The 11,880-nt window shown below is 46.3% G+C and overlaps 1 protein-coding gene across 1 annotated transcript in view; it reads right to left on the bottom strand.

Moving 5' to 3' along the window:
* The window catches only part of LOC127205949 (protein FAM205A-2-like), a 30,318-nt gene extending 25,758 nt beyond the window's left edge, over window positions 1-4,560 (bottom strand). Inside the window, 4 exon segments of the mRNA XM_051165289.1 lie at window positions 1,785-2,275; window positions 3,228-3,288; window positions 3,752-3,797; window positions 4,417-4,560. Coding sequence (XP_051021246.1) covers window positions 1,785-2,275; window positions 3,228-3,288; window positions 3,752-3,797; window positions 4,417-4,560 — 742 coding nt within the window.
* Between the last annotated feature and the right edge of the window lie 7,320 nt (window positions 4,561-11,880).

Below are 11,880 nucleotides of genomic sequence, written 5' to 3' on the forward strand. Positions count from 1 at the left end.
TAGCTCAGCTGAAGACTTTTCTTTCAAGATCGTTCAAGATCTGAGGGGCACGGGGTCTCTGGTGGGATAGGAGTCCTGGGGCAACGCTTTCCTTCACCTGTTTAGATCTCCAAAGGTCTCCCGTGTGGAGATATTCTTTGGCCAAAAAGTGTTCCCTATCCTCCTCTCTGAGTGAGGCTTCTCCAAAAGTAACTCTAGGAATCTCCTTTTCGGGTTGAAATTTAGTTTAGGAAAAGATAAATGCTTTGAGGGATCGCGGAAATGCTGGGAGTGTGTCCTCGGTTGTGATTCGGCCTGCATACAGTCTCTGCATGAGGTAAACAGGCACTCCGAACACATGGCCAGGACTCAGTATGGCACTCTTAAGGCAAGACTGAATCAGAGCTGGCAGTGGGCTCAGGCCCCATCTCTGCAATTGTGTATTAGCTAAGACTGTCAGGGCCATGGTCCAGAGAGATCCCCAAAACACAGGCAACCCTGGTAGGAGCGCAATCTTGTTTCCAGTTTCTCAACGGCCCCCTGAGACAAAGCTTAGGCAGTTAAGGGTCATTGCTAACAATATCTGGCGATTCTGTAGCTGCTGGTTAAGGCCCGTCAGCGGTCAGCAAATCTGGTCTAAGCAAGGGCCTGATTGCTATATATATGTCTCAGACCTGTTTTCCAGGGAGGAACAGAACCAAGCTGCTGTCAGAGTTCCTGAAAACATGGCAGACAGTGACTTTCAGTCTCAGAAAATATAGATGGAGGCAAAGATGGTACTCTGACCGATCTCCCTATACGTCATCTGTGGGCCTTGCCACAGTGCTTTGGTCTAATCTGTCGACTATACACTGCCCCTGTTGTTGCTGCACTAGATCAGTGTAGGTCATCCTCCTCAAGGGGTGCTAGGGCCCAGACTGAATAAAACTGGGGGCTGTGCTCCTTCAGGGACAGGGGCTGTTGCTCAGCAGGGCACAGAAACGGCTGGATCTTTAGGGAACAGTTGCAGCAATAATAAAGTAGCATGCCCTTTCAACCGCTTCTGGAGGTAGAACCAGTGCGGGCACACTCCAGGACAAGGCTGCTAGGCTTCTTGAGGTTTGGAGTGGCTTCTAATCCAGAAGATGCCTGGCTCTGGGGAGGCAGGCTGTGACACACCTCAGCATTTTCATTGTGAGGTTATCCTCATCTACGGAGCTCTCTGGATGAGCAGCAAGCCCCACCTAGGCTTCGGCTCCCATATTCACAGGTGCCACACCAAGACTTTGCACTTGGCCAGAATTGGGCCGTTAATCTGAGTTTGCCCAGCACCGGTTGCAGTGTCTTAGGTCATGCAGAGATATAAACCAGATAAGGAAGTCCCACAGCCTTTGGAAAGATCTCTCAGGGCAGACTCAAAACCCACTGTGCAGAAGATAAACTACAGAGAGAGAACTAGACAGCACACTGGTGTGACCTCCCCTGCACCACCACCACCACCACAACCACACCACCACAACCATCACCACAACCACCACCACAACCACCACCACCACAACCACTACCACCACAACCACCACCACCACCACCACCCCTACATTCCTTCAAGGCAATGTATAAAAGTTACTAAAATAAAAGCTAAATAAAAGCAGCGGGGGGAGGAGAGTGGAACCTAAGCAATGGAACTCCTCCACAGATCAAGGGCACCTTGGGGGCTTTTGGACCTAGCAACGGCAGGGCAAGGAAATGTGAGGAATTCGGGTGTTGTTTTAGGTTCAGGCAGCTCTGGGTCCTGGGAAAGGGAAGGACCCTCAAGGGCTGCAGACCTTTGCTTTTCAAGACGAGTCTCTTGTCTTTCTTCTTCCTCTTCTGCTGGCTTGCAGGAATCCCAGGCTCTTCCATGCTTGACGATGACAGAGAGCCTGCATCCTGGGACACGTTTGACCCTTGAGGTTCCTGCTTTTGCTGATGACCAGGACAGTAATGCTGGGAGTTGGCATCACCAGTTGACGGGGCAGCTGACTGAGTAGACGACTTATGATCTGTTGATTGCGACTGTGTGAAACTGGACGCCCATGAAGCGGTCCCGGAGTGCTGGGAGCAGAACTCCAAGCTCTTGTCAAACACTGCCTTGGATGGAGCCAACGACTGCAGGCTAGGGAAGCTCTTTGACTGCCTCAGCGAAGCATGAGAGGGCTGTTTGTTCCCACCCCTGAGCAGCTGCTGGATTTCCAGGGCCATTGCATTGCAGACTGGGCAGGAGGGATCTGAGCACAGGAGCCTCCGGACACTTCCTTCCTGGGGAAGCCAGCCCTGGCTAGGAAGGCAAAGGGCAGCCATTAATGACAGCAGCTCTTTTGGCACCCGCCTCCTCAGAAGTGGGTGAAGATTGCTTTCCTTCCCTCGCCCCCCAAATCCTGGGGCTAACGCCTTCTGATGTCTACCGCTTTTTCTTCCTAGGAAAATTCTGGTTGATAAACTGTGTGGGTTGGGCTGAGAGTCTGGGGAGAGGTCTCAGACAACCTGTCAGAGAGAGGGTATGGCACTCAAGAGAGATCTGGGAACTTGGGTCAGTTTCTGCCAACCTTATTGATAGAGAAGCTGAACTAGAAGAGAGGTGGTGGCACACAGATGCCAGGTGACCAGCTGATGGGGTACCACCGAGGACACCACCGCGGAAGGCCTAAATCGGTTTCATTTGGGGGCTTAGAAACCTGGTGCCTGGTAAACAGTGTACGTGAGACATGAGGTCCCCATTGTACGAGCCGTGGGTGGCCCTGCTGCCATCCCCAGAGTCTCTTAGGAGCCAATCCCATGCTCTAGAAATCCCAGTAGAAATATGAGTCGGCTGATGGAGGGTGTCCCAGGAACGGGCCTTATGGAAGAGAAACTTGAGGAGAGGTGTGTGTCAGCTGAATTCAGCCAGACCCGTGCTCCACCCTTGAAAGGGTGTGTCTGGAAAGAGCTAGGACAGCAATGACTTCTTTATGCCAAGCCTGTTCTCTTGACTGACACGCGCAATGCCAGGACTAGCTAATCCTGAAATGCAGAAAGACTGGGCCCTAGAGTAAAATGCAGGGGTGGGGGGGGGGTGGGGGAGCTCTTCCCTCCTCTTTGCTCTGGCAAGCTTCTCAGCTTGGACCAATATGCTCCACAGCGCCACACTCTCTCTTTAGTCAACATCCCACCCTCTTCCTTTGCCCAGGCCAGGCTAAGACATCGTCACATCCAGTCCAGGAGTGAGAAGACCACAGAGAGGGAGAGGTCACCTTTTCATGGTCGCGAGCAGCTTCTGCAGTTTCTCTGTTTCTTCCTTGGACGTCCTACTAGCTGCAGGAAGAGGACACAGAGTCAGGCAGAGTGGAAGGTTGAGGGGATGAACTGTAAGCAACTGAAGGCTTTTGAAGGACAGGTGCTCTGAGTACAACTTAGCTATCTGCTGGCTGCCCTATAGCTAACGTCTCTTGGTCTTCACCGCTCTGCTAGTGGCCATTTTGTGGAGAAGACAGAAAAGGCGTGACTTGTATGGGGCTTTTGAAACTCACAAATGACCGAACTGGCACTGTCTCTACACCCTTGTACGCCATCTCAGGAAGGCCAGACAGTAGACGCCTGATAGTCTTGACCTCCTTCCCACCCACGTGAGTCTTTGTTAGTTGCCACTGGTTTGTGGTATAGTCCTCAAGGGTTGTAAACACCAGCTCCTGGTGCCGGTTACCACAGAGGGTCAGGACGTGTAGGAACCTCACCCACAGAGGGGTGGGGGGCACGGGTCAGAGATGTTGGCATTTACCTCTTGATGTTCTATCTCTAGACTTTTGCTTGATTCTCTGGTGACACTTGAAAGACAAAAGCATTAGAATATGAAAGAGAATACCAATTTTTTTCCTGTTTAAAGCGATATGAAATTCAGAGCTATCCCTTAATCGTCTTCTGCCACCCCCACCCCCACCTTCCCTTCCCGTTTCTTCAGCCCAGTTTGCCAGTCTTTTCTTATTTCTGACTCACTTTAAAGTTCTTCTAGACTCTGTACCTTCCACCCCATTTCGTGTACAAGTTCTGTGGGAAACTTGGGGAGTAGAGGGGAAGACGGGACAAGACCAAAGGACTTCAGAGGTCCCAAGTGTCCACCAACCAAGATAAAGACCCCAATCAGAGCTGATCTGGGATCCAGTGAAGAAATCCTTATTTAAAAAACAAACCCAAGGGTTAAGATAATCAAGAGATAGCTGGGCGTGGTAGCACACGCCTTTAATCCCAGCACTCGGGAGGCAGAGGCAGGTGGATTGATGTGAGTTCGAGGCCAGCCTGGTCTACAAAAGCGAGTCCAGGACAGCCAAGGCTGCACAGAGAAACCCCGTGTCAAAAAACAAAAACAAAAGCAAAAAGATAATCAAAAGATGACGAGGCGATAAACTCCATACAAATGGCACGATACTGGTTGCAGTATTGCCCTACCTTGTAACAACTCTTGTTCGGTCCAAACCTCAGTCTTTGGCGGCTCCTTTTCACATGCCAAATAACTAATGCAATAATGAAGATAGACCCATAAGTGTATAACGAGCAACCCACATCCCACAGAACAAAAGTAGGGCTCAGCATCATTCAAGTTCCCCAGTCATCCCTCTCCTCGGCTTCTGGGGTGTTAGAAGGCAATGCCTCTGAATTCTAGAACCTGGCTCTCTGCCTCACAGAAGACGCATCCAGGCCACCTGATGACATCACAAAGCCGTCCTCTTCCATGGAGCAGGGACAAAGTCACAGACCTGTCTCATCTTGAGTAAACTCATGGATACTTCAGTGTTCAGATAAGGGTGTCTGTTGTCTGTATAGGCTGCAAAGCCTGTGATAAAAGATGCTACAGTCACAGGTGGCGTATATACACACCTTCACGCTTTCCCACTCATGCACTGAGTTTTTCTGCACACTACATACGCTCCAAACAAGATGGAGGCCGAGACAGAGGAATCCATGAACTACAGACACATAACATGGTTGGGCAGGCATTGCATTGTTAAATCTTAAAAATATGATTTTAGTGTCACAGGCAATGACTGATAGCCGCTATTGAAAAGTGTAGGATGGGGGTCATGTAAAATAGGCCAAGGGGGAAAGGAAAAAAAACTTTCTGGCTTTCTATTTATAATTTTTTGTTTGTTTGTTTGTTTGTTTGTTTGTTTTGGTTTTCAAGACAGGGTTTCTCTGTGTAGACAGGCTGGCCTCGAACTCATAGAGATCTGCCTGCCTCTGCTTTCTGAGTGCTGGCATTAAAGGTGTGCACTACCACGCCCCAGCTGTGTAGTCAGGGATATTATAAACACATCCACAGAAACGCATGAATGAACGAGACTAAATTTGAAGGTTCTACCCATGGCTTCTGTACAATTGTCTCTGCAGATCTTGTGGCACCCAGCCTAGTCCTTGAGGTAGGCAAGACTTTTGATTACAGGCTGCAAATCTGTGCATCTTTGGTTGAACCTACTCTGATTACAATATTTGACTGAAAAGGTGTTTTTATGAAAATCTGAATGCCCTTAGGCATAGCAAAAATTTCCTCCATTTAACCCCAATATCAATCCTCGCTATGCCCACTGATTCACACATTAATGTCAGCATCATAGCCCCTTAGTGACAGGACAGTACATCTCTGACAATTTCCTTGAGAAAGTCTTGTTCTGACTGAGACTATCTTGGATCAAAGTCTCCAAAAAACGCCATTTGGTCCAGCTCTCCTGAAACAGACACGGTAAGGTTTTGATATGTGCTCTCCCTGAGCTGGACAGTAGATAGAAAGATAGAAAGGCAGGTAGAAAGGTAGGCAGATAAATGAGAATTGCATCGCCTGCTTGTTCACAGGACGCTTAAAAAGTATAGTTTCAAAGGCAGGAGTAAGTTGTCTGAAGCAAGAGTCATCGTCTCCAGGCACCAGGAAAGTGTGTCTTAGTGCTTAGCAGCAACACTTTCTGCTCTAAAAATCACTGTACAATGTTTAATGTTTGAGTGCCTTGAACTCTACAGTTGGAAATGATTATGGATGGGCATGGAGCTCAGCGAGAGGACCTTTGCCCAGCAAGTGTAAGGCTTTGCCTTAGTCCCCAGCACCAAAATAATATAATAAATAAATAAATGCCAAGAAAAATTATTAAAATGGTAATTTTACTTTATGCTAAGCACATCGTAGCAAAAATTTTAAAACCGTGGTTCTGAGTACATTTTTTTCACTATAAGGAAGAATATTATGGAGATTATTTGATAAATGAATGCACCAATAAATGTTTTTCTTAAATATCTCTTATCTACAAAATCAATTTTTAGATTAAAGATGACTTAGGAAAAGTCACATGTGAATACGAGACGGACTTGAGCCGTTTCAACATCTTTCATGAGCTTGCAAATATCAAAATGCAGGAATGAGCGTATTTCTTCAAACCAAGAGCACCAAGTGGCAGGTAGGCCAAAGCCAAAAGAGAAGCACTGCGTGGGCTTGAATCTGGAACACCCCGGTAGGTTTTGACTCTGGGAGGCTCTGCAGACCTCGGGAGGGGGCCTGGCTGGCGGAAGTGGCTCGCTGGGGCCAGCCTTTGCTGCCTGTAGATCTGGGTCAGAACCCTTTTCTGTACTTTCTGGCCCAGCACCACGGGAACAGCCACAGCCTCCTACTGCCACAGGCTGAGGCACTCTGCCCCGCTTCTCTGCTCTGAGAACTAAAGCTATAAATAAGCCAGGAAAAATCACCCTCCCGACCCTCAGAAACTTTGTTCCCAGTGACACAAAAGCGACGTGTACAATCAGCAGGTGTTGGCGGCCTGTTAGTAGCAGGTCCACTTGCCTGCAAAGTAGCAGATTTCTTTTTACTGAGGAAGGACCTTAAGCTGAAACTCAAAATGTTCCACCATTTGAATTAAAAAAAAAAAAAAAAAAAAAAAAATCTAGCATGACACCACACATGGAAAATTCCGTGCCTAATTTCACATGACAGATCATAGACAAAGCACAGGTGCATTAAACAACCTTGAGTCCATATCTGTAAGGTACCAACGAAGCCTAAGTGAACTTCAGGGTAGACTTGAATATGTACAAATATGTTTAGAAATCTACAGCGCTTCTGGCTGCGAATTTTTCAGATAATCTGTATAACCTGTTTTGGGGGTTTTGTTTTGTTGTTGTTTTTTTTTGTTTGTTTGTTTCTGAGGTAGGGTCTAACTATCCAAGCCAGCCTTGAACTCCAGGACTGCAGACAAGGCTCTCTCAGCACGTCTCATGTGTTTCATTGCTTCCAGGCTCTGGCTTCCAGCAGCTTCCGCTGCCCTCTAGGCTTCTGTGGCAGCAGGCGTTGGACTTTATTTTCCTGACTTCTTACCTGAGGGTGGGGTTGGGGGTGGAGCAAAACCCCCAAAACAACGAAGCTTGCAGCTGCTTCTATTAGTGAACCCAGCACTACAGAAGCGACCCCCAGCCTCTGTGAGCCTCGCTGTGCCACTAAGACCTGCTACACATTTGTCTCCATTGGCTTCCCAGGCGCTGCACCCCTGTCTCAGGGCTGAGGAACTGGAACCACGTGCTGAGTGTTTGCAGGGAGCCCTGGAGCATACTGGGTTTATTTGCTAGCTTGGCAATCGTCGGTAGAAGGCGCCTGCGCAGACCGCACTGTGGCGTCGCAGCTCCTGAACAAAGGCGGGGTTCCTACAGTGGACACGGTTAGGCCGTGTGTGTATGGATAATCACGTCTGCTCTTCAAACGTGTCTGAAGAGTAAAAAAGGGAGATGAGGCTCATTCGTTTGTTTCTGGGAAACGTGCGTAAGGCAGACCCTGCTTCCACTGCCGCGCTGTAGTGCCACAATCATTGTCATCGCCTTTCCCCGGGAAGCTGTTCACGGCTTGTCAGTTCGTAAGTGCTGCGGGCCACAGCCCTGCAAAGAAAAATCTGGACAGACACACCGTTAAGTGCCAGTGTTGTCTCTCCAGGAAAGCCTTCGGGAGGATTTCACTAGGTCTCACACTCAGAAGCCGTTAGCGGCATCTGAGATGTTCTAAGGTTCTGGGGAACAGATATACTTGACCACTTTCACACTTGAGCAGCGTTGCGCACAGTCCAGTACCCACATCACTAGGTGCCTTAAAAATGAACGAACCTCCACAGAGGCACTAGAGGGCAGCACAACCCCGCCTAATGGTCCTAGTCCCGGGCAGCAAGGCCCTGAAGAACCTTCACAAGGTCATCCACTCTATGGCTATCAGTCCTCGTCCACTGGCAAATCCCAGGGAGGCTGTACAAATATTTTTATCCAGTCCTTACCTCAGACTTAATGAGTCAGGATCTCTAGGGGCAGGATCCAGCAATATGATAATATTAAATCAATATTAAGATTAAAACCTTATGCAATAGGGTACCAGATTCTTTATACACACCTGCCATCAACTGATCTCCAAAAGGGGAAAATGAAATTACGTCTTTATCTTTTTGTTTGTTTGTTTGTTTTGAGACAAGGTCTCTTTATGTAGCCCTGGCTTTTCTGGAATTCACTGTATAGACCAGGCTGGCCTCAAACTCATAGAGACCTGCCTCCCGGGTATGAGCCACCACACCCGTTTTATTTCCTTATCTACACTTTCAATTTATGAGTTAACGTCAGGGGTGTGGATTTATTTGTGGACGTCCTAGGAAACACATAAAATGTGGTTAAGAAACTTTAGTATGATTCACACCGGGCCAAAGATCACAGCTAGGACACGGGACCCTTATTAAGGCTAGAATCCTTCATAGTCTAACAAGTTATAGGCAACCGAAGGGGAAGAGCGATGGCACAGGCTACCAATACTAGGAGTGAAAGGGGTGGCTAATGCCAAATTCCAAAGCTATTAAAGGGATAACAGATTTTTAATATGAATGTTTCAGTGTCTATAAGTTGACAGCTTAGATGATATGGAATATCATGCCTTCAATGTATTTTCTCAAAGTTTGCATATCAGAGCGTTAACCAACAAAACAACAGGGTTAGGAAGATATGTTGCTCTCAAGGCGGTTGTGGAAGCACCTCCTCCTCTCTCCTGCTCTTTTGCTACTGGGGGCACAGTTTCTCTCTATCCCTTTTCCCCTTACAGCTGGGGCACAGTCTCCATCCCTTTGTCCTCACAGCTGGGGCACAGTCTCCATCCCTTTGCCCTCACAGCTGGGGCACAGTTTCCATCCCTTTGCCCTCACAGCTGGGGCACAGTCTCCATCCCTTTGCCCTCACAGCTGGAACATGGTAATCAGCCCTTTTCCCATGTTTTTGTCCTCACTGCTGGAATGGTCTTTACTCCGTTGCCCTCCTGATTTCCACCAAGTGAGGACACAGCTGGAAAGTTTTCATCAGCTTGGACCTCCCAGCTTACAACTGAGAGAGAACACATTCCAGTTCTTTGTAATCTACCCTGTTTATGGCAATTCTGTTACAGCTGCACAAAAATCAGTTAAGAGATTAACAATTTATTTATTTTTTCATACACATTTATTTTTATTATGTATGCATAAAACAAACTACATACAGTAGAGGAGAAGCATGTGACAATCATGAGTTCTATAAATGTTAGATACACAGTGATTTGGCTATTTGTACTTGTCAAACTTGAAATAAACATCTTTCCTGTCTCGTTGGGTCTAAATTTCTGAATGAAATTCAATATCTATCATATCTCGTCTCTATTAACTTAACTCCTTTATCTTGATCTAAAAAGATCTTATCATAACAAACTAAACTTGATTGTAAAACTAAACTATCTGGTCTTCAACACCCCTCAGAGACTTGAGAAGAAATAAAACTTATATTCCTGAGTGAACCGGCAGTGCAGGTGGGCAGCTTCCAAAATGAACAAAATGACTGAAGCAGTTTACAGCCTCAGTCACCTGGCGCTCTCTATAATGTTGGAGCATCATCCTGGTCCTTCTGGCCCAATATATCTCACACTTATTCGCAAGGCAGAAACTATTGAGGACTTGCTTACTCGGTCTTGGCAGAGTTCAGCCGTTGACTCTGCTTGCATCTAAGTTGCCCATTTTTAGGCAGATTCTGTTTGTGGCAGGAACGAGGACATTTTGCCCAGTGGCTGGTTTGCCACATTTGAAGCCAACTCCATAAGGAGGTTCTTTGATTCTCATCATCTTCTTTGAGGTCAGCTGGGTGTTGCCAGGAGTTAATTTGTCTTATTGTCAAAGAAACTTTAGAATAAAAAAAGATCTTTAAATGTCATATTCTGTAGGTCTCGGAGGCCTTGAAAACCTTATTCATCTATTTTCCCTCATATATCTATAGAGTTGTATCTATCTGTTAGACTTAGGATATATATTCTTGTGCTAACAATTTATTTTTTGAACAGAGATAGATAACCTGAGCAGCCATTGTAAAGAAAGCATCTAATCTACCTTAACATCTATGTGTTTACTTAAACTCTCAGCGCAAAAAGTTACTGCTGCAAAGAAAATTTCGCGCATGTATTTGTTCATTGATGAATCCTACCAAATATTTAAGGAAGAAATAATATTAGCTACACAAATTCTCTCGAATGAACACACACATACACACACACACACACACACACACACACACACCTGAATCTAGATTCCATTTATGAGAGAAGACTCATAGCATGTCTCTCTCTGAGTCTGACTTATTTCTTTTAACATGGTTTCTACTTTCATTTCATTGGAATTTTACCTTGTTTATGGATGAAAATGTACCATTTTCTTTAACCATTTCTCTGTTAATGGACATTGTGAGGAGGCTGCGGTGGCCGGCCGTCTTGGTGGATACCCACAAGTTCGGGCCACCGATAGTGTCAGATAAATGATCTGCGGGACTCCTGAGAATTACACCCCACGGAACTGATACCCAGAAGGTTTCACTCTTGTTCTCCTTAATCTCCTTTCCCTCCTTTTTAAGGTAGTCAGGTTGTAAGGGAGGTATATGTCTTTAGTGAATCCCTAATAAAGTGGAATCATTAAGGATTGGAGCCAACAGGACATCTAAACTATTTCCTTTTTTTTTTTTTTTTTTTTTTTTTTTTTTTTGCTATTGTAAAAATACCGCAATAAACATGGATATGCAAGTATCTCTGTGATAGGACTTAGAATCCTTTGGGTATATTCCCAGGGTTGTATAGCTGGATCATATCGTAGACCAAATGTTAGTTTTTCAACAATTCTTTTCAGTGTTGCTCCAGAGGCTCTGATCGGTTCAACCAGCTAGAGAAGAAACAGAAGGCAAGTATCAGAAAGGAAGAAACAAAACTGCCCTTTTGTGCAAATAGATGTGTAGACAGTGAATGGACCAGGCTGGAGAGATGGCTCAGTAGTTAAGGACACTGTCTGCTCTTCCAGAGGTCCTGAGTTCAATTCCTAACATCCACATGGTGGCTCACAGCCATCTATAATGAGATCTGATGCCCTCTTCTGGCCTGCAGGCCAAATGCAGGCAGAGCACTGTATACATAATAAATAAATAAATCTTGAAAGAAAAAAACCAAAAAACCAAAAACCCAAACCTACCAGGACTAATAGGTTATAAGCTTTAAAAAGTTGAAGGATACAAGATCACTGTACTAAATCAGCCAGATATTCATGTGTTGGGGGAGGGGCGGGGGCTGTTAGGCTGATGCTGTGTTTTTAGATGCTAAATTCCAGGCCCCAAGATCTGGTTGCAGTCCACGTCGAGTGCATTCTCAAGTATACCAAATTATGTTGTGTAAACTTTGATCCCCAATTAAGTCTGATTGGCGAAGTTTAAAAGGCTGGACAGCCTATAACTAAACAGAGGAGAGGTAGGCGGGGCTTCAGTTTCCAGGCTTGGGGTCTCAGGTGGGGAAGGAAGAGGAGGAGAAGATGGAGAGAAAGGACGCAGCCCAGATGGAGCAGTGAAGACGCAGCAAGAACGACCCCTCCCCCA

Source organism: Acomys russatus, chromosome 2, assembly GCF_903995435.1.
Source record: "Acomys russatus chromosome 2, mAcoRus1.1, whole genome shotgun sequence".
In the NCBI taxonomy this organism is placed as follows: domain Eukaryota; kingdom Metazoa; phylum Chordata; class Mammalia; order Rodentia; family Muridae; genus Acomys; species Acomys russatus.